This window comes from Vulpes lagopus, chromosome 13, assembly GCF_018345385.1.
Source record: "Vulpes lagopus strain Blue_001 chromosome 13, ASM1834538v1, whole genome shotgun sequence".
NCBI classification, from domain to species: domain Eukaryota; kingdom Metazoa; phylum Chordata; class Mammalia; order Carnivora; family Canidae; genus Vulpes; species Vulpes lagopus.
In genome coordinates this window covers 4,630,112-4,653,673 of record NC_054836.1, presented here as the reverse complement: position 1 = coordinate 4,653,673, position 23,562 = coordinate 4,630,112, and the positions used below count along the sequence as shown (strand labels likewise).

The window sequence follows — 23,562 nt, the reverse complement described above, 5'->3', positions numbered from 1 at the left end:
CTAAAGTTAAAGGAAATATTTTGGTCACTGTTCTTATGAAATCCTTTGTGGTTTGGAAGCGGCACTCCTTTAGTGTTTCAACAGCTTCATTCATGTTCCGCACACAGTGTAGCAGTATGATGCCAGTAACTGAACTTCAGAAGAAGTTCAAATGCAGACCTCTAAATTTAGAGACTGAACAATAAAACCTTTGGGAGGAAAGTCAGAGTAACTTTCTTAACTTTCTGATAAAAGTAGTCAGCATTTAGTACTACAAATTTTCTTGGCAAGTACCTTCATAGCTCAGAAAACAGTTTCTATGATTATTTTGTATAAGAAGCTGCATTGCTCTCAGTTTACTCTTTTTTTTTTTTTTTTTTTTTAGTTTACTCATTTTTTAAATAGAACTCTGAAGTTTTAAGTAATTGACGCTGTCAGGAGAATATGTAATTTACCAGTAACCAAACATCTAAGATTAAAAGTAATGAGTTATGGGTATCATCTCCTTGTTCCAACCCTGAAATTGTTTCCAGTACTGAAATACTTGAAAACCAATTGTTCTCTGGACACTTTTTGCTGCTAATGAACATCTCTTTTTACAGGATTCATGAATAAAATTTTCCATCCCAACATTGATGAAGCGTAAGTAACTATTTAAAAATGTTTAAATCTTAGCAGTGACTGCTCTCTTACTAGCATTCATCTCTCTCTCAGTTATTAAATTTTTAAAAATCTATTATCTTTTCAGATTTTATCACCAAGACTCTATGGTCACTTAAACTATGGAGTCCCAGGGTTATGATATTCTAAATCACTTAGTGCAAATTCTGCTGTTGGGCTGCTTAGTTTTTCCATTGTCATGAGTGGTCCTTCGTTCCCTCTGATAACTAGCTAGCATTTGTAATATTCCACATCTCCATTCTCTTTGTGTAGACACAATTCAGAGATCAGTTTTCTGCATACAGATTTACTATTATCAGCCCTTACAGTGTTTCTTAGTTCTTGAGAGTAAAGCAAACATGAATGGCTGTAGTTTCATTTCTGTTAATGAATCTTACTTACCCTTTCCTTCTAATATTTTATAGTGATATTTTAAAATGTGATACAAATGCCTCCTATTGTGTACTTCTGATGCTGTTTGCAATACGTGATTTTTTGTTCTGCAGTTTTTCCTTGTCACAGCATCTAAATTTTACTGTTACACACACATATACATGAGATATTCTGAACTCTGTGTGAATAGGTTGTACACACATGTCATGCCTCATTGTCTTTTTATGCTTCTGTGTATCAGTCATCTTAATAACAAGAATGTTTTGTTATGTAACCACAGTATAGTCGTCAGGTTCAGGAATTGAATATCAATACAGTACTTTTTAATCTACGGCCACATTCTAGCAATGTACCTTTTTTTTTTAACCCCCCCCCCCCACTCCCCACCCCAGCGAAGGGTCTAGCCCAGGACCATGTATTGCATTTACTTGTCATGTTTCTTTAAACTACTCTAGTGCGGAATAGTTCCTCAGCTTTTTTAAAGTTGACATTTTTAAAAGAAAATAGATGAGTTGTTTTAGAGACTGTTCCTCAATTCGGGGCTGTCTGGGGTTTCCTCCTCATTAGATCCCGAGGATGCACTTAAGGCCCGGAAAACCACAAAGTGTGACTGTGTCCTCACAGTCCTGGGGAGGCATAGGTTTGTCTACCTCCTGGTAGAATTGTGTGAATTCTCACCTGCTGAAGGTGTTGTCTGGTTTCTCCATTGTTGAGTCACTGGTTTCCCTTTCAGTCTCTCAGGAAACACTAAGACTTTGTATGTATATATTCTGCTCCTCCTCATACTTTCCCTAATTGGGATTCTTTTTCTTTTTTTTGATCTATTAAAAGTACTTTTCTTGATAAATAAAATTAGTTGCCAGATACATGCAACTAGCTTTCTAATTTTTAAAAAAATGCCATTCTTTCCATCTGTTTCAGGTCAGGAACTGTGTGTCTAGATGTAATTAATCAAACTTGGACAGCTCTCTATGGTGAGTTTGGCCATGGAATATATATATATATATATATATTTTTTTTTTTTAGAGATGTTGAAACACTGCCTAAAAAATGTTGTTTGGCTTTTCTTCTCTGGTTTAAGATGTTTTGTTGGGAATGGGAAGGGATTATGAGGGCCTGGATGGGAAAGTTTGATCAGTAAAAAAAGATATTATCTCTCAGTATAAACTTTGATTTAGCAGCAGAAGTTTAAAATAATCTTGTGAGATTCTGAACTTAAGGTATAGTGATGTATGTATGTAGACATACAAATACACATGTAAACATTTTATGTGTATATATTCAGAAGCACACTGTATATCTGTTTACCTGTAATAACCTTTGAATTTTGAAAAAACTTCTAGGAATGTCCGTGTGATGTGAAATGGTGTATTAAGAGGTTTGGGAAGTCATCTGTTTTGAAGCCCAGAGCCTCGTTATGAAGCAAATAATAATCTAGCCTTGCCTCAGTGCTGAAATCAATATCTCCTCTCTCATGATAAATCAACATCTCCTGTCTTATGATGAATCAACACATGCATGATACAATGCTAAGTATCACAGGGAGATGTAAGGACTATCAGGCCTTCTCTCCCTGAGCTTGTAACTTGGTTGGGGTGCTAAAAATATTTTGAAATATGCTTAATTAGGGATACAGCAAACCAATCTGTATTCCCGAACATGTCCAAATTCTCAGGCCTCATATACTTTTTGTTCTCATGCCCTCACCCCATGAGGCTTCCCCTGATGCTCTAGCTGCCGGCGATCTCTGCACGCTCCTACATTTTTTATCTCTTTTTTGTGTCCCACTTTTATTTTTTAGCTATGTGTGTTGTTCATGCCTACCTTTTTGTGCCACTAGATTATATCTGCCATAGGAGTAACTGAAGTGTGTATCTGATTGCTCTCTGTGTCCCAGCATTTCTTTTCTTTTTTTTTTTTTTTTTAATGATAGTCACAGAGAGAGAGAGAGAGAGAGAGGCAGAGACACAGGCAGAGGGAGAAGCAGGCTCCATGCACCGGGAGCCTGATGTGGGATTCGATCCCGGGTCTCCAGGATCGCGCCCTGGGCCAAAGGCAGGCGCCAAACCGCTGCGCCACCCAGGGATCCCTGTGTCCCAGCATTTCTTATGCAGCACCTTGTACCCATGTGTGGTAAAAGACTGGGAGGTACACATAATAAACCGCTGATGTCCAAGAAGCTCATTTTAAGCAGGACTTAACCAGAGGTGACCTTTCTTACTGAACAATTGTGAGACATCTTATTGCAGCCACACTTGGCAAGCCGCTTTGCCAGACATACCTGTATGAGGACGGTGCATGAGATTCACAATAGAAGCTTGTCACAGGCAAAATATGGTTAATCCTTCTTTTGTTTTGGTTTTTTTTCTCCTGATTCTGCCATTCAATAATTATTTCCTCTGCCTAGAGTTATCTTCCTTGGTCTTTGTATGGCTGAGTACCTTCTTTTCTCACCTCAAACATCTCTCAGGGAAGCCTCCTTTCCTAGATACTCCATCAAAAACAACATTCCTCTATAGCATAGCACTCTGTTTTTTAAAAACCTATCTTTAAAACCAGCATTTGTTTATTCTTTATCTTATTAGATTGTAAGCTCCACAAGAGCAGGTACTTGTGTGTATGTGTGTGTATACAGGTATACAAGTGCCTAAAGCAGTGCGTGGTGTACAATAAGGGTTCAGATATTTGTTGAATTAATAACTAAATCATGCCTAGTATTGTTAAGCATGAGAATTTTAGGGATATGATGGCTTATAAGGAGATGAGGCAACAAGAAAGAACATATGCTCTGAGGTTGGTTAAATGGATTCCTTTTAAGTTTTTTTTTTTTTTCTTTTCTTTTTGTAAAAATGTCTCATGGCAGACTGCCTGGAATAGCTGATGTAATGATGTATTTTCTTAAACTGCATTCACATTTTAGAAATGTACATAACAAAATACTGTGAGCTGGTTCCAATTACAGTAAAGTAAATTGGACTTCAGCTAATTCTTTTACTGTTGACCAGAAGAGCTTTGTGGAAGAGATTTGCTGATTATCAAGTACTTTACATTCACAGAACAGATTTTTTAAAATAACAGCTTATTGAATTATAATTCATATACATGAAATTCACCTATTTAAAGCACGTAATTTGACAGTTTTTAAGCAAACTCAGTTATATACAACAATTACTACATTTTCATCATAGATTTTCTTCACCTTAAAAAGAAAAAATCTTTTACCCTTTAGCTCTCACCTCCTCATCCACCTAACCTTCCTCCACAACCCTAGGCAATGACTATTCTACTTTTTTGTCTCTATAGATTTGCCTATTTTGGAATTTTTAATAATGGAATATATAATATGTGGTCTTTTGTGACTGGCTTTTTTCAGTTCCCTAATGTTTTCAAGATTCATCATGTTGTAGTGTGAATCAGTACTTCATACCTTGTATGGCCAGATAATATTCCATTTTATAGCTATCACATTTTTATCCACTTCTCAGGTGATGGACAATTGGGTTGTTTCTACCTTTTGGCCATTTTGAATAATGCCTGTATAAATGTTTGTGCACAAGTTTCTATGTGGATGGGTGTTTTCATTTCTGTTGGGTGTCTACCTAGGAGTAGAATTGCTGGGTGACGTGGTAATTCTCTGGCCAACCATTTGCGGAACTGTTTTCCAAAGTGGTTGTACCATTTTACTTTCTTACCAGCAGGGTGTATGAGGTTCAGAACAAAAGCCCAACATGACTTAAGATTTCATCCCATATATAGAATGTTAGTAGAGCATTGCTTTGTAAAGCATTTAGTAAGTAACAAGGATTAAATCACATTGGTCAAAGTGAACTTTTATTTCCCTATTACATGTGCATGAATTACCATTAAGTGTTCCATAATACGTAAACATGGACAACACTAACATTGTAGGTAAGTCCAAGAACCCAAGTATTATTAGAATGTAGTAAAAAAAATACTCATAGGGCACCTGGGTGCTCAATTGGTTAAGCAGCTGACTCTTAATCTCAGGGTCATGAGTTCAAGCCTCATATTGGACTCCACACTCGGTGTGGAGCCTACTTAAGATATACTCAACAAGGAAGAATTGTGCTGACATTTTGTTCAAAACCAAACTTCTACTCAAGAAAATTCAACTTTTTTTTTCATGGAAAGTTTTAGAACAGGTAATTACAATTTATATAAAAGGACATAGAGATGGTTGGTACAAGATGACCTTGAAGTTTCTTTTAGGCTTAACTGATCCTGAGGTCGAAACTGAATTTTTATTGCAAACTGCTAAAGCTTTTGGCATTGAAGATTAGTCTGTAATTGACGAATTTGGAGTCATTCAGTTGCCTGCTGTGATTCTTGAGAGAATCTTAGTTCAAAGGACAAAAAAAAAACTAATTTAATATAAGACAACTAACAGGAGAAAGTTGGCATGTTAACACAAATACTCAGCTAAAAACCAAAAGGCTTAGCCTGGCAACCAAAACTTGTTTCAACACTTCTACTATATAATATAGTAAGGAGCAGGGAGTTACTTGTGAAATTTCCTGCAATTAACTTTGCCCCAAGGCATGTACTGTGCACTGGATATACATAGTTATAGTATAACAGCAATTGCCAGTTAAAACTTCAGATTTATACTTAGCATAACCTGCTATTAATCAGTGTTCATGTTTGTAACAAATTTAGTCCTCTAGTTCCCCTCACTCATTGCTTCTGTGCTTATTTTGTTTTCCTTTGCCAAGTGTCCATATAGTTTGTTCATTCAGAAACTTAGAATTGGTATGATTGTAGTGTAATCACCCAGTAATTTTCAATTTTATATTATTTAACCTTGCAAGAGAGCTAATTATAGTGGGTAATATGGTTAATTTTGTAAAGATGCTTGTCAGCATATGAAATTATTGAGTATAAAGTTACTATTGTTACTCTTGTGACATTTAAAGGAAAGTAGCAGATGCCATCACAAAATTGATTCATTTTCATTTCTTGTATGATAGCATCTTTTTCTTTGTTTTCTTTCTTTCTGTTTTCTTTCTTTCCTCTTCTTTCTTTTTTTAGCATCCCTTCCTGCTCTTCCAGACAGCAATGATAAAAGCTCTGGAAAACTTAAAATTCAGCCAAGGGGATCTGGATTTTAGTTATAGAAACAACTGTAATTTTAAAGAGTGATGGAAGGAAAGTTCATTAAGCCACAGGTAGCTTTTTAAGCTTCCTTACTATACTCCAGTTTTCCTTTTTACTTCCAAATATATATTTTACCCATTGTTGGCTTTTCTGCCTACACCCTTGGAGGCTCTGGTACTTCCACTGCAATACAGCTTTAAATTTCTCTTGCACCCTTCCATGCATCTGTCCCCTGTAAATTGTGTTTCTTTCTTTTTTTTTTTAATAATAAATTTATTTTTTTATTGGTGTTCTGTTTGCCAACATACAGAATAACACCCAGTGCTCATCCTGTCAAGTGCCCCCCTCAGTGCCCGCCACCCAGTCACCCCCACCCCCTGCCCTCCTCCCCTTCCACCACCCCTAGTTCGTTTTCCAGAGTCAGGAGTCTTCCATGTTCTGTCTCCCTTTCTGATATTTCCTACCCATTTCTTCTCCCTTCCCCTCTATTCCCTTCCACTATTATTTATATTCCCCACATGAATGAGACCATATAATGTTTTTCCTTCTCCGATTGACTTATTTCACTCAGCATAATACCCTCCAGTTCCATCCACGTCGAAGCAAATGGTGGGTATTTGTCATTTCTAATGGCTGAGTAATATTCCATCGTATACATAGACCACATCTTCTTTATCCATTCATCTTTCGACGGTCACCAAGGCTCCTTCCATAGTTTGGCTATTTCTTTGGGGTAAATCCCCAGCAGTGCAATTGCTGGGTCGTAGGGCAGGTCTATTTTTAACTCTTTGAGGAACCTCCACACAGTTTTCCAGAGTGGCTGCACCAGTTCACATTCCCTTTTCTCCGCATCCTCTCCAACATTTGTGGTTTCCTGCCTTGTTAATTTTCCCCCATTCTCACTGGTGTGAGGTGGTATCTCATTGTGGTTTTGATTTGTATTTCCCTGATGGCAAGTGATGCGGAGCATTTTCTCATGTGCGTGTTGGCCATGTCTGTCTTCCTCTGTGAGATTTCTGTTCATGTCTTTTGCTCATTTCATGATGGGATTGTTTGTTTCTTTCGTGTTGAGTTTAATAAGTTCTTTATAGATCTTGGAAACTAGCCCTTTATCTGATACGTCATTTGCAAATATCTTCTCCCATTCTGCAGGTTGTCTTTTAGTTTTGTTGACTGTATCCTTTGCTGTGCAAAAGCTTCTTATCTTGATGAAGTCCCAATAGTTCATTTTTGCTTTTGTTTCTTTTGTCTTCGTGGATGTATCTTGCAAGAAGCTACTTTTTTGAGTTCAAAAAGGGTGTTGCCTGTGTTCTCCTCTAGGATTTTGATGGAATCTTATCTCAGATTTAGATCTTTCATACATTTTGAGTTTATCTTTGTGTATGGTGCAAGAGAGTGGTCTAGTTTCATTCTGCATGTGGATGTCCAATTTTCCCAGCACCATGTAAATTGTGTTTCTCTCCAATTTAATTTTACTCATTTTTTGACTGACTTGGTAGATTACTTATTTTGTGGATTAAGTTGTGGACAAGTAAGGTCGAAAACACTTTTCTTATAAAATTGGACAGTTTACAGTTTTATTCTTTCTCACCTTTAGGGTTGCTAGCCAATGGACTGGATACTCTTATTTTGCTGGTGAGAAAAATCAACATTTGGGAAATTACTTCCCCTAGAGTCATCTGGGGAGTCAATCACAGACAAATGAAGTTGACTACAACAAAAGGAATGCTTCAGGGACTTTGAGATTAAAATTAGACAAGAGAAACAAAAGTTTCTTTTACTAGGCATTTAGAGAATTTTAGACCATAAATTTATTTAATATGCTATACTGTGGGCCTCATGAATTTAAACTTACTCATGTTGGAAATATTTACTCCATCCCCTTTTCAGTCAGGTAGCCTGTGAATCTTACCAAACAAAATTCTGGCCAAAGGTAACTGTGTCTTAAAATAATGTTTTATGCTCCACTAGTGTTTGCTAACTATGTGTCTAGCCCTTTTTAGTGTAGTTACACAGACAAGAGATATATCTATCTGTCTGCATGGGTGATTGGCCAACAACTACTGTCCGAGAACAGGCTTGAGAACTCGGTATTGATCTGTGCACGTTGGAATCCTAAAACGTCATCATGCCTTTGGAATAGCTGGATGTCATTACGAGTCTTCTAGACAGAGGCCAAGTGGAGCAATTTCTCTTTAGTACCATGGGGGAAATGTCAGCTATAGAAAATATAACATGTTGAGTTTGGGATTTGACAGCTTGGACAGTACATAGCTAGCTCCATGGCCTACCTCTTCTGCAGGCTGCTTGGAGTTACTCAGATGTGGTGTTGGTATGTGGCCCAAGAGTTTAATTAGCTATACACAAAAAAAAAAACAGGATCATCTTAGGTTAAACAACTTAACAAGGGGATCCCTGGGTGGCTCAGCGGTTTGGCGCCTGCCTTTGGCCCAGGGCGCGATCCTGGAGTCCCGGGATCGAGTCCCACGTCGGGCTCCCGGCATGGAGCCTGCTTCTCCGTCCTCCTGTGTCTCTGCCTCTCTCTCTCTCTCTGTCTCTGATAAATAAATAAATCTTTAAAAAAAAAAAAAAAAACTTAAACTTATTAAAAACCACATTCATGTTCGCTGAGAGTCAGCATTAGGATCATGGAGTGGTCCAGGTTTTGTGGATGGTGGGATCTGAGCCGGGCTGTGGCCTCCAAAGATAGCCACAGCTGTATTCTACCTTCGTTGGGGCTGCAGTTTCAGGGCTCAATTGTGAAGATGTAGATTTGTTTTCTTTCCATTTGCTTGTGATCACCCTGTATAGGTAAATTCTTTGCCGTGTGTGACCACTTACCTTGTAATTGCACAAAGTATCTTTTTTCCTGACCTTAAAGACAAACAGAATTATTGTCTAGTAATTAAAAACTTTAATGAGTTTTAGTATGACTGTTAGAGTACTAGCTAGCTAATTGTACATTAACTGCCCTTATTTCTGGAAAGTTAATAACAAACCCCATTACTATGTTTTAGCTGGCAGTCTTGTAAGGTAAGCAAGGTCATACCATGTCTGAATTAGGATGAACGGCCTCTTAAGAGCACCTGAGTGAGGCAGGGGTGTGTGAGATCAACAAGGCAACAAGGGAAATGGCTTTGGGGAATAGGAGCCTGTTTTCTTCATTCTTATCCCTGTAACAGCATTCATTTTGCTCTGCAGACCTCTATAGGTTAAGTACTTCAGGGGAGGGAGCTGCAATGGATGGAAGATGATTTTCTTTTTTTCTTTTTCTTTTTTTTTTTTTTTTAAGATTTTATTTATTAACTCATGAGGGACACAGAGAAGCAGAGGCACAGGCAGAGAGAGAAGCAGGCTCCATGCAAGGAGCCCGATGTGGGACTCGATCCCCGGTCTCCAGGATTAGGCAGGCACTAAACCGCTGAGCCACACGGGCTGCCCCGGAAGATGATTTTCTAAATCTGGTAGAGTACTTTAAAACATTCTGTGTTTTTTAACTACACACCTCTGGTTGATGGCCTGGTGATCTGGCACTTAGCAGAATGTATCTGGTAGTCTTCCAGGCTTTAGGGCCCTATGTCTTTGACATTGCTATTTCAAACATAGAGCAAAAATACCTGTGTTTACCTTGGAATATTTAAAAATTGTAATGCTACCCCTCATGAGATTAAGTATATCAATCATATTGCAAAAATTGAGTGTTTACTAATTCTTTTTTTTTTAAAGATTTTATTTTAGAGAGCACGAGTGGGGTGAGGAGAGTCTGCTCAGCAGGGAGCCTGACACAGGGCTTGATTCTGGGACTCCAGGATCATGACCTGAGCCACAGGCAGATGCTTAACTGACTAAGCCACCACCCAGGCACCCCCAAATATTTACTAATTCTTACTAATTCCTTTTTTTTTTTTTTTTAACTTTTTTTTTTTTTTTTTTTTTTTTTTTTTTTTTTTTAATGATAGTCACAGAGAGAGAGAGAGAGGCAGAGACACAGGCAGAGGGAGAAGCAGGCTCCATGCACCGGGAGCCCGACGTGGGATTCGATTCCTGGTCTCCAGGATCGCGCCCTGGGCCAAAGGCAGGCGCCAAACCGCTGCGCCACCCAGGGATCCCTAATTCTTACTAATTCCTAATTGGACTTTTTTTTCTTGAAAGATGTGAAGAGGGAGGTGTGTTTTGTTTTTTTTGCTTGCATGACCCTCTTTGTAAGACCTTATTCTGTCTTTAAAAGATCCCCGTGGGGAGCACCTGGGTGGCCTAGTTGATTAAGAATTCAACTCTTGATCTCAGCTCAAGTCTTGATCTCAGGGTTGTGAATTCAAGCCCCATATTGGGCTCCACACTGGGCATGGAGCCTACTTAAAAAAATAAAAGATCTGCGTAGACTAACCTTGAAAACATTTATAAATCTGATGAATTCATATTTTTTATATATTTTATCCACACAGAAACACAGAAGGCCCTCTCAGTTAAGTAATTGGATACAGTCTTGAATTTATCATCCAGCAGATTGGTGGCTTGATATACTATTCCATTAGCAGCATGTCAGCCATCGGTAAACTAAATATGGCGTGGCAAGCCCTGTTGGCCAGCTGGTTCTGTGCCATAGTACCACAGGAGGTCTTTGTAGTGGTCTGCTTCTCACCACGTGTGTGCCCTCAAAGCAGCTATAGGATTAGGCTTTCCTCATTGAAATTGGGTTCAAGTTAGTTATTTTAAAGAATGTTATTTTTTAATTTCAAAGCCATTTCTTCTTGCAAGTCCACCTACCCATCTAAGGGCATTCCTCCTGACCAGCTTTTTTGAAGTTTTCCTCAAGTTATCTGTCAGCCTCTAGGGCCCCTGCTTGCTGAGTCCTTCACACAGAATAACTGCTTGATCATATGAATGCAGTTCTTTGGGTTGAAGAACTATATAGGTTTTTGACAATTCCTCATTTGTGAGGGTAGAATTTCACTTCCTTTCATATTCACAGACTGTAAACAGGAGAAATTTTAAAAATCCATTATTAATATTCAAACTTCTTAGGACCTAGTTAAAGAGTGGAAAAGTAAACATCTGTTAGTTAACCAAAATTATTAAATAACAGAAGGAAATCTGGAAATTTTATTTGCCCTGTTGTAATCTTAAAAAAATTTAACTACATTAAATTAGTTAAAAATTTAACTAATATACATTTGTATGTATTTTTTATGCATCTAGTAGATACCTCTTCCCCCTCCAAGAAAAAAGTTTGAAAAGCTTTCAAAAAAAAAAGAATGAGGGATCCCTGGGTGGCGCAGCGGTTTAGCGCCTGCCTTTGGCCCAGGGTGCGATCCTGCAGACTCAGGATCGAATCCCACGTCGGGCTCCCGGTGCATGGAGCCTGCTTCTCCCTCTGCCTGTGTCTCCGCCTCTCTCTCTCTCTCAATGTGTGACTATCATAAATTAAAAAAAAAAAAAAAAAAAAAAGAATGAAATGGAATTTTATGGTTGATTTTATTATGAATATATATCATAGATATATGACTTGCCTATTAGCATTTCATAATTAATTACAATTGCTTATAAGATGAGCAAAAGTGAATTAGGGGGTTTTGAAAGGGCAGCTGCTGATTTTTCTCTAATAAATCAAGGATATGAATGACACAGTTGAAATTCTCAAGTGATCTCAACTGTTTAGCCATTAGCTTCAACTATCATAGCCAGAAGTCCACAGACACAGGAGATCTGTGTGAGTTCTAGAAAATCATTAGTTCTAGACCACTAGAACCAGCAATTTGTGATTTTTCTCCATCTTTTTAACCTCTCTAATTATGAGTTTGACTTTTATTTTCTTGTTCTCAGCCTTGCTCCTTGTTGAATTATGGAACAAATAAATACCTTAAGGAGTTGTTGGTGGTACAGTGAAACTCAAGAAGCCAGGGGTCCTCCATCAGAGGAGGAGCCAATGAACTCTAAGTTTGTTTGGATAGCATGCTTCTAGAATATGAAGAGTTTTGAAGGAAAACAAGAGGAACTTGCTTTTGAAGGGAAATTACCTGAGTGATTGTTTTAAGGGAAGTTCTCTGATTACAGAGTTTGAATCCCAGAGCGCCATCAAGGAGGTGGTTGCCCTGATCCAAAGTGGAATGGTACATTGGGCTTGGTGTAGTTACATGCGAGGGAAAACAGAAGAGGAACTAGAGGCATTTTGTTAGGACAATTAGTGAGTCTGGAAAACCAACTGAGTACATGGAATAAAGGAGAAAGCCTAATCAAAGTCCTTCTAGAGCCTAGGGACAAGGGTGTTGGAGTCTACCTAGGTAGTAGGAGAAAAGATTAGGTTTTCAAGGAAATAATTTTAGGCATGTCTAATTGGTAAGACCAGAAAAATATAAAGGACTGATTAGAAAGATTTGGTAGTTAACAGCATAGACTTATTTTTTTTTAATTGTAAAATGATAAGCTTCCCAGAGTAAGAGTATATGAAGCTACTTCTTAAATTATAAACACCACAGAGTTCACACACTGTGCAAGTGAATGATATCTTTCTGAGCAAGTTTTTCTGTATGTTGTTTGCTTTTAAATGGAAGGAACCCAGGGCATTGGACATCTTGAAGGAGTAGGATAGATGGCCTTTGAAGAGATGTGGGAGGAGGGGATGGCTTTGACGACTCGGCACCTAGCCATGACTGTAGCCATGACTATACTGTGTGATGGCGGTGGTTTCCAAGTTACAGCATTTTAGGTGTTAAATCTGAAAAACAGATGAATGTTATGCAAGTTAAAGTCTCTGGGGTGACTGCCTGCCTGGTAAAGGTCCCTGGTGTACGGTTCCTGGTGGGCAGGCCACGTCAAGCTCTGGGCATCTGGAGGGCTTTAACCTGAAGATAGCAGCATGCTTTACCAAAATTTCCACTTTAACATTCAAAGGAAATAGAGGAAGAAGAAATAACTTCTGGTCACTGATTTATAAACAGCCAAGAATAAAACATGATCTGTGATTCATCCCCTCCTGTGTTTTCTCCTTAAAGCCATGTCCCATCTTTTTGTGAGTCACCTGAAGTAGGGTGGCTTTACTTTAAGAATTGGTGCATTTTTTTTTTCAGTGTGACTCATTTTAATTAATGTGTATTCTTTGAAGGATACAGATAGCTGAAATTTCTAAGAAGGTGGCATGTTTTTATGAAAATTTTAGTCCTTTGATGCCATATGAAGCCTGTTTTATAGTCTTTTTTAGTAATGTGTAATTCTTCCTTGTAAGGAACTACAGTATTATACTTCTCTTTTTGTAGATGAAGAAATTAAGTTGCAGAGAGGAAGAGACCTGCCCAAGGTCAAAGAGAGCAAGTCAGTGGAAGGCCTGAGATTAGATTTGTGGTCTTCTAGGTTTCCCATCTGTTGTTTACAACTTTTGCTAGAAACAGTTCAGTCTAATGGAATTTGCTCTACCCTATGTCCACAATGTGTTAGGTGGTATCTCTTGCTGCCCTTTATGCTCTGAAGCAGCCCTTTACTGCCCCTCAAAAATGGATTCACTTTCTCCTACCTTTAGTTTGGAATACCTCCACCCAGAGGAAGTGACAATGGTAGCATTGTGCAGGAAGGAGTACTGAAAGGGTCAGGGAGTTGGCTTCACTAGAGCCTCCTGAGCAGCTTAATTGAGAGTCCTGAACATTTTCAGAGGACCTGCAAGCAAACAGCCCTCTTTGTTTTCTGGAACTAGGGGTGTATAGGGTAGGTAGTGTTTCCTGGCTGTGCAATTCTACACACACACACACACACACACACACACACACACACACACACACACAAAATGATGCCAGCTTGTCTAAGTCAGAATCCATGGGTAGGTAATGAGGCCTCAGCATGCATGTTTTGAAAAAATGCCACAGGTAATTCTGATGGACAAACAGCAAGGATCCAGACTCACCAGGAACCATTGCTCTGGACTGAAGGGGGTGAACGGTGCTGCTTTTGATGAAAGATCAGTATGATTTGAGTGTTTTAAAAAATGAAATACAAATATAAATTATTAGTTGAAGCACCTAAACTGAGGAATGAGTGTTATAATATTGTTAATATTAATACTGTAAGATCAGGCTGAAGAATCTGTCCTAATGGACTGCATTTTTGTAAGTGCTGATTTAGTCCAAAGCAAAAGTAAGAGCTGTTTGCTCATCATAAACTGTACTTCTCAGGGGTCTTTGGACTTCCTTAAAAAATTAAGGCAGCCAGTAATGGAAACCAGCTGACTATAATCTCGAGATTGGGTTGCTCTGTGTGTCTGGTTCTCTCCCTTTCAAGAAGTGGAAGATTAATATTTTTTAAGAGACTTTTGAACTGAGAGATGTTGATGTTTTATTACTATTATAAACAATTCTAGGGGGGAAAATACTCATTTTATGATGGATTTTTCCAAAGGTGACTATCTTTGGTTCACTTTCGGTTTACAGTTTAGATTTCTTCTGTCAACATTTATCTTGAAAGAAGATTTTTATCTGCAACTTTTGAGAGATGTTTCCTTGGGGAAGACCCTCTCAGTAGGAATCACTTTGTTAGCCACTTTCAGGGCTGTGTTAACTGCTTTAAAACAGCCATAGCAAGAGCGCCTGGGTGGTTCAGGCAGTTAAATGTCTGGCTTTGGCTCAGGGTTTGATCTCAGGGCCTGGGAATGAGCCCCACATCTGGCTGCCACTCAATGTGGTGTCTGCTTCTCCCTCTCCCTCTGCCCATTGTCCTGTTCGTTCTCTCTCTCTTTCAAATAATTTTTTTTTTTTTATTTTTTTATTTATGATAGTCACACACACAGAGAGAGAGAGAGAGAGAGGCAGAGACACAGGCAGAGGGAGAAGCAGGCTCCATGCACCGGGAACCCGACGTGGGATTCGATCCCGGGGCTCCAGGATCGCGCCCTGGGCCAAAGGCAGGCGCTAAACCGCTGCGCCACCCAGGGATCCCTCTTTCAAATAATTAAATAAAATCTAAAAATAAAAAAAATAAAAATAAAAATGACCATAACCACAACTTCCTGGTCCTCAAATGCTGTCCTCTTCTGCCCACAACTGGGCTGTGGTACTTTCCTTTTTCTGCTTTTCTGTTTTACAGGCGTGACACAGCACATCTGTAAAATGGACCAGAAGTGTGTTAATGCAGGAAGACGAGAGACATAGGAAGGTAGAACAAATAATTGAGGATTCTTTTACTTATTGAGAACAAATATCTCGGCAAAGACACTTATCGGTAGCTTGAAAAACTTAAAAATAGTGGGGAAAGGGTCCTTCTTGGAACACAGGAAGCACCTAGTCATGAAACATGTTGTATGCCATATTCTCAAGTCCTAAAGCACTCCTTAACATTACTTAAAAGAGAATAAAACCTATACTTGGGCGGGGGGGGGGGGGGGGCTGTGTGTGTATTTTAAAGGTTTTTGATGTTGTTTGATAACTTTTCAGCTGCTGATCTTTTTGAGTAGCGCCTGTAATGGCAGTGTGACAGAAGAACTCCCAGGTCCCCACCTGCAGGTATCTGCAAACAGCCATGGGCTGCTTTTCTGTGGTTTAGCTAATTGGAAACAAGCACATGGCCTCTGTAAAGTATCAAACATTTCAGCCACAGAAATGCCTTAACATTCTCTGCTTAAAGATCACTCTTCTGGCCTTGAACTTGTAAGAAAGGAAGACTTTGTGGTAGGGAGGTGGCCATTTCTAAGGATATGCAATTTTAATGCCAAGATGTGGGTAGTTTGTTTCTTCATGAAGGTTTAGGCAATGCTCATTTCATCTGTTGACAGAGGCAGCGTGGTGGATAAGCCCAAGATTGAAACCGACTTCCTTGGGCAAGTTACCTACCTACCCCCATCCCTGTGCCTCAATTTTCCCAGGTGCAATATGGAGATAGTAATGGTACCTTGCTCATTGGCTATAGTGACCCTAAGAGTGCATGTAAAGTACTTACAAGGCTTGTAGTGAGGGCTTTGTAAGTGTAGACTGTCCCTGCTACCATTCCTGTTACGATTGATTATTGGTGTTAACTCTTCTCTGCTCCCCAACTCATGGTGTTGTAAAACCTGCCCACCTTCTCCTCTTGTTTTTTTTTTTCTTTTGAGTTTATTTACCTTAATTTTTTAGACTTCTGTTTTATTTAAATATTTCAAACATGTGCAGAAGTAGAAAGGACATTCATAGGAAAATGCTATTTTTAAAGGTAAAAAAAGCAAAATGTCACTTGATGTATGAAGAGTAGAAGTTGTAAGCCTATTACCTTGAGATAACGTTTTAGATGTTCTTATGCACACGTACTGTACATAGTTATAATTCTATAGAGCATACCTTTTTTTTTTTTTAAGATTTTTTATTTATTTACTCATGAGATAGAGAGAGAGAGGCAGAGACACAGGCAGAGGGAGAAGCAGGCTCCATGCAGGGAGCCTGATGTAGGACACGATCTGGGGTCTCCAGGATCATGCCCTGGGCTGAAGGCGGCACTAAACTGCTGAGCCACCTGGGCTGCCCTAGAGCATACCATCTTATGGACTTTATCCTCTGACATTAGGAAAATAAGTATAGGGCAGCCCCGGTGGCACAGCGGTTTAGCGCCGCCTGCAGCCCAGGGCGTGATCCTGGAGACCCGGGATCGAGTCCCGCGTCGGGCTCCCTGCATGGTGCCTGCTTCTCCCTCTGCCTGTGTCTCTGCCTCTCTCTCTAGCTGTGTCTCTATGAATAAATAATTTTTTAAAAAAAAAAAAGGAAAATAAGTATATTTTATTCTCTAGTCTTTGAATAGTTTTCAGTGGTTTTATACCATGAATAATTACTGATTTGTTGAACATGTTGCTTCCTTTTTAAAAAAATAATTGTAAGTAAAATAGCAGTGTGATTGAGTTATCTTAGAAGGTTATTTTTGTTTTGCTTTTTTGATTAGGAATCTCTGCATTTATTTTCTGGTGTATGGGAATCGTGGTTCTTTGGGAAGTTAGCTTTATGAAGGAGAAATAGCTCCAGTCTGTGTAATAATACCAAGTCTCTTTTCTCTGGGTTCAAGGTAAACAAGCTCTGTCAGTACCTGGTGCATGAGAATGGGACTATGCTAGACATCCTGGGACTCTCCATGACATTACTGTCTAGACCTGAGCTTATTTAAATATAAATTAGGGAAGCCTGGGTGGCTTAGTGGTTGAGCTTTCGGCCCAGGGCATGATCCTGGAGTCCCGGGATCGAGTCCCACATCGGGCTCCCTGCATAGAGCCTGCTTCTCTTTCTGTTATATTTGTAGGGTTTTCTAAAGCAGAAGATGACAAACATTGGCTGCCTGGTTTTGTATATAAAGTTTTATTGAAACACATCCATATCCATTTGTGGGTGCTTTTGTGCTACAGTGGTAGAGCTAAATGTTGAATACATGCAACAGAGTCCAGATGTCACCCACAAAGTCTAATTTACTCTGGCCATTTATGAAAAAGTCAGTCAATCCCTTTTCTCTAGACCAGGATTTCTCAGCTTCAGCACTATTGAATTTTGGTCCAAGTAATTAGGTGTTGTAAAGGGCTCTCCTGTGCATTATAGGATGTTTAGCAGCATCACTGCCTCTATCCACAATGGCTGGTACACCACCTGTCCCCCTTCCCCATCCAGGTGTGTCAACTAAAAATGTTTCCAGACATTATAGGATGTCTGCTGGGGAGCAAAATCATCCCTGGCTAAGAATCACTAAGCTAAATTGATGTGGCTTGACCAAACATTCATTTATAATACTGCATAAAAGTGCTCACTCTAAAGGGGAAAAAATATGTTAAGAGAGCAGAATAAATAATAGTTTTATGCTGCTATACTCTAGCATTCCTTCCAGAAACAGAAATTTTTCTATAAAACATGATAGAGTAACTGGAGTAGGGCAGAGAGCTGGAAGCACTAAGATTCCACAGTTTACCGTCTGCTGAGCAGCAAATAGAATGGAAGTTATAGCATCTCTGAAGTGATGGGAACATGTAGTTTATTTTACAGGTTTGCAAGGCCTATTTCCTTTATAAAACACTATATGACTGCAGAGTTCTTGTTGACTCTGCTGTGTGTGTAAATGTTATCCATGTATACCCAGCACCTTGTGCTGCATCTGGCAAGAAGGGAGTTAGTAAATGTTTATTAAAATGATTGTCAATAAATTCAATAAATTGGTACTTCTCTGTCTTATTATCTATGATTTTAAGTGGCCTATGTAGGTTCCTACTTTCATTAGCCAGAAGAATTTAAAAACCGGTTCTACTTACCTCCATTGAAGGTGATGAGAATTGAATTAAACATCAGGCCTATAAAATTGTGTTCTTCTGAGATCTGGCGCTTGAATACTTTTCAGAGTGGGGATTTTCAAATTTGTAGAAAGAGGCAATATTAAGAGACTACCCATTTTGTAAGGATATAGAGTGGTAGAGTTTTGGGGTACACATTTTAATTAAATGATGTATGTACTATTTCTGAATTCTTGGTTTAAAACATGGAGTGAATTCAAATTGGGATGATTGCCTTTGAAAGTGAGTATCAGGTATACATTTATTTGGTTCTTTAAATTAAAATTAAATATTAAATTTTAAAATTGGTATCAAAAGGAATATGTTACAGAGATCACATGTAATAGAGCACACTTTTATGGAACACTTTCATGTGGTTGATTATTTCAGAAGATAAGCGGTTTTGACTACTGAACTCAAGTGAATTTTAGATGACTTGTTTTTTTCCTTGCATGACATATTTCTCTTTGTTTTTCAGATCTTACCAATATATTTGAGTCCTTCCTGCCCCAGTTGTTGGCCTATCCCAACCCCATAGATCCTCTCAATGGTGATGCTGCAGCCATGTATCTCCACCGACCAGAAGAATACAAGCAGAAAATTAAAGGTAAGAAGGCAAATAGTTTAACCTGGAGACAGAAAAACTTACATGTACTGGGCTTTCATCATTAAAAGCCCTTCTTAGTTACTAATAATTTTTCTCAGGCCTTTAAAGAGACCACTGTCTGTGGGCTGGAGCGGAGCTAACTGGCCCCTGAAGGTCCCAGCAAGGAAGAGGAGAAGGAGCGAGAAAGAGCAAAAGGAAAGATGAGAAAATGGGAGGCACCTGTTGGGTGGTGGTACATGTAACCCTGCCGGAAATCCCCATGGACCTCTGTACAAAAGAATCTTAGCCTCCATTTGTTTCCTCTTGTCCTGTAAAATTAGAAAATTGGACTCGAGAATGAAATATTAATTGAAGGGCATAATCTCACATTTGTTTACAGATAGTATCATACTGGCCTTTCAGAAAAGCAGTTAACTTTGGAAGTTGGGAAATGCCAAATTTATCCTTATACTTTTTTTTATTGTATCATTTTACCTGTTGAATTAAGAATACCTGGCTGGCTTCTTTTCTTGGCCCCATACTGATTTTCTTTTACTTTGGAAAGTTTACATCTGGGCACATTTGTCTGCTGTAGATACCTGGCCCCAGGGCCCAGCTTTCTAGTAAAACGTGAAATGTACTGTTCAAGGTTAGAAGTGTACTGGTAGTAGTAGTGCTAGTTTGTCCATCCTTTAGGATTTAGAATCCTTCTATTTTCTCATTCTTAAATAGTTTACCTGCTAATGAGACATAAAGTTCATTAAAATGAACTTCTGGTTTCAAGAGAACATCTCTAGCTTCACCCTGGCTTACTGGTGTTCGTTTTTATTCTGCATGCTTGAGATCCTTCATAGTGAAAAGTCTAGATAAAGTTCCACCAGAAAGGAAAGGAATTCAGAGTCCATGAAAGTAGGTCTGCTCTTCTTACCAAGTGGCAGGCATTGGTATTTACCTAATTTTTAGCATGACTTCTGCCAATTGTGCGGCCCCTCTGGGGCCCATCTGCAGGAGACGGCAGTAGGAATAATTTACAAGTGCCTGGAATATATAGGTCTTCCTTCTTAATTGTGCTGGTATGAGACAGGCACATCTCACACTTTCCTTTTGTTTTCTCATTCTCCCCTGATCTTTGTAGGGTACTGTTTGGCGCTTCTGTTGAGATAAAATAGAAATAAATCTACTCTAATTAATTTACTTAGGTCTCAGGTGTTTTTCAAATTAATATCTAATTTATGTAGCAGAATATCTGTGTAGCCAAACAAGTATTTCAAAGGAAAAAAAGCAATCCATTTCAACCAGATAAAGTTCTATTATGAGACTGTATTAAAATTGTGACACAAACATCACTTAACAGTATCTGCAGCCCACAGATATCTCATTGCAGAGTGTATTTCTCTAGTTCTTAAATTCATTGTGCCTCAGCAACATGATTCTTGTTTTAGTACATATCTGCTCTAGTACCAATTACAAAAGGAATCCAATCTACATTTTTTTAAAGATTTTATTTATTTATTAGAGAGCACGCACACGTGAGCAGGGCGGGGTGGGGCGGGGAGGATAGAGAGAGAGAGAAGCAGACTCCCCAGTGGGCAAGGAGCCAGATGCGGGGCTGGATCCCAGGACGCTGAGATCATGTGTGACCTGAGCCAACCAGGCACCCTATGTTTTTATTTTAGAATGGCAAGCTCTAGCTTAGGGACTTTGAGCTTCCTGAAATGTCAGTGTTGGCTATCATTTTGTCTTCCTGCGTAATGTGAAAATCAGGGCTGATTGCTTAAACACGCTCCCCTGGCCCCCAGCCTGAGGTTGTTCTCCTGCACCCAGCCTGTCAGAGGCATCCCTGCTTCAGAAGCCTGTGTCTGCTCCCGTGGACCTCTTGAGGAGTCCTGTTCTTTATTTCCTGTCATTTTCAAACTCCTCACTTCCTTGCCCTAAACTCCTGAGGTCTAGTTTGTTTTCTCTCCTCCTGTGTTCTCATTTCTTCCTAACCATATGCACCCTGCTCAAGAACCATTTTCCAGACTTCTTTGCAGCCTTGCTATTTTGCCCCTTCCCTTCCTGAAAACCTTTCTCATTCCATTCCCAAACATGGTCAATGGTCATTCTTTTAAGATTCAGTCATTTAACCCTCCCTCACTCTCCCTCCCCACCTGGGGAGCTGATTCACCCTTCACAGCTACCTCCAGGTAGGTGATTTCCAAAAATGTGTCTAGATGGGCCTTCTCTCCCAGGCTGCTACCAGACATTTCCACACTTGGTAACCTTTCTTACTGTGGATTTTAGTCAATGTTCACATATAGTTGATTTTTTAAATTGTGTAAGTATGAGCTGCCTGTAGGATAGGACACTTGCCTGCTTAGAAACCTTTACTGAGTGACATCTTAGCCTGCCATTCATGGCTCTCTCTCACTGTGTGGTGAGCTCCATCTTTGCCTTTACTCCTAAATGTATCACTATGTGACCATCAAATTGGATGAGTTTGCCAACTATATTCCCTTCCTTAGGGAAAGTTTCAACCCTACAGAAAAAAAAAAACAAACAAAAAACAAACAAAAAAAAAAACAGAAAATAACTTAACCATATGCTCACCATCTAACTACAGCAAGACCTATACATTTTGCCTTATTTGTTTCAGATATAAACATAGTTCTCAGTGTTGTTTTAACCTCCCGGCCATGGCCTTCTCCCTTGTGCTTTTTGCAAGGCTGTGCATTCCCCTGGAGTGGCATGTCCTATGCTGCAGCTAAGAATTCCTTCCAGGGTCAGGTCAGATGTGCCTGGCTTCCTGGCTCTCAGAGGCCAGGGTCCCTTCCTCCACAATTCCCTCTGGTGGCACTAACTGCTTTTATCTGCATCTGTGTCTCCTGCTCATTAGTGACCTTGCTCTTTATTCTTCTATCTCCTAAAAACCCTTGTCCTAGTAAGCTTAGCACTTAAGACATATTTATTTCCTCAAATATACTAAAGAGGACTAATAGTATCACCTTATAGTGTCAGAGAGAAATATCAAAGTGCAGCAACTTTCTACAAATGCAGGGACATAAGCTGACCCAGTAGAGGGTAAAAATAACATTTCTAAGACTGTAATAAACATTTCTCTCTCTTTGAAGAATAAATTCAGGTAAGTTCTTACTTAATCAGAAGCTTTTAGAACCTCATCTCCACATAAAACTTCATTATAATGAGTTTGTAGGGTTCTAAGAAGTCTACAAATTTTTTCTCTAAAGGGCCAGATTTGGCCACAAATAGAGTCTCTGTCACATATTCTTCCCCCCCCCTTTTTTTTAAACAACCCTTTAGGGACTCCTGGATAGCTCGGTTGAGCATCTGACTTCAGCTCAGGTCATGATCCCAGGGTTCTGGAATTGAGTCCCACATTGGGCTCCCTGCTCAATGGGGAGTCTGTTTCTCCCTCTCCCCCTGCCACTCCCCCCACCATTCATGCTTGCTCACTCTTTCTCTCAAGTAAATAAATAAAATCTTTAAAAATAAATAACCCAAGACTCCTGGATGACTCAGTGGTTGGACATCTGCCTTTGGCTCAGGGCGTGATCCCAGAGTCCCCAGGATTGAGTCCCATGTTGGGCTCCCTGCGTGGAGCCTGCTTCTCCCTCTGCCTCTCTGTCTCTGCCTCTCTGTGTCTATCATGAATGGGTAAATAAAATCTTAAAAAAAATAAAAAAAACAGGGACCCCTGGGTGGCTCAGTGGTTGAGCATCTGCCTTCGGCTCAGGTTGTGATCCTGGGGTCCGGGAATCCAGTCCCACACTGGGCTCCCTGCATGGAGCCTGCTTCTTCCTCTGTCCGTGTCTCTGCCTCTCTCTGTGTGTCTCATTAATAAATAAATAAAATCTTCTAAAAAATATAACCCTTTAAACGTATAAAAAAAGATTCTTAGCTAGCCCCTGTGTGACATCATTCAAACTTGGCAGGCCCCTTTGACCATGTTCCTCATCTTTGGCATTTGGCCCCTGTGATTCCATAGGAGAAGAAACAAAACGTAAGAACCGGCATGTTTCCCCCGTTCTGGCGCTCTGGATAGGGTCTGTCTTACCTCTTCATATAGTGTGTGTGTGTGTGTGTGTGTGTGTAGGCTATTTACTTAAGAACAGTGTGCACTTAGAGTTTTTAGGAACAAGTTTGTTTGTTCAGCAGTTCTTAAAATTCTCTCTCAGCCTAGGCTATAGATGCATAAATCTTCAGGTAAATAATAGATGATCAAGTCACTTGGGCTCACTGTGTCTCCAGATAGCAGCTCATTCCTGAGCAGATTGAGAGACTGTTTTCACCAGCTGCTTCAAAAACCTGACAGGCAGGATCTGTTTAGACTAAAATCTATTCCTAAAATAATAGATTTGGGCTGACTGTAATTATATAACTGCAAGTCTAAAAATGATGGGGGATTTCCTTATAAATTACTATGGAATCATAACTAGTCCTGCTCTACCTGGGAGGTGAATAGTTCTATTAACAGAGAGAGAAAAAGAAAGATGGGGTTTGCACTTCCCCAGTCCTGCAAGGTTGGAGGAATGCAGCCACATGGATAGGCAACAAGGCAAGAGTGAGGGTGCCCAGGCAGCAGGAGGGG

General features: G+C 39.5%; 1 protein-coding gene across 5 annotated transcripts in view; it reads left to right on the top strand.

Moving 5' to 3' along the window:
* Nucleotides 1-23,562, top strand: part of UBE2H (ubiquitin conjugating enzyme E2 H) — a 109,733-nt gene that overhangs the window by 81,431 nt on the left and 4,740 nt on the right. For 4 of the 5 annotated variants that reach the window (XM_041728286.1, XM_041728287.1, XM_041728290.1 and 1 more), the window contains 3 exons: nt 582-621; nt 1,954-2,006; nt 18,867-18,995. In XM_041728286.1, the coding sequence (XP_041584220.1) occupies nt 582-621; nt 1,954-2,006; nt 18,867-18,995 (222 nt within the window). The remainder of the gene's footprint in view (nt 1-581; nt 622-1,953; nt 2,007-18,866; nt 18,996-23,562) is intronic. The other variant, XM_041728289.1, reaches the window with a different exon arrangement.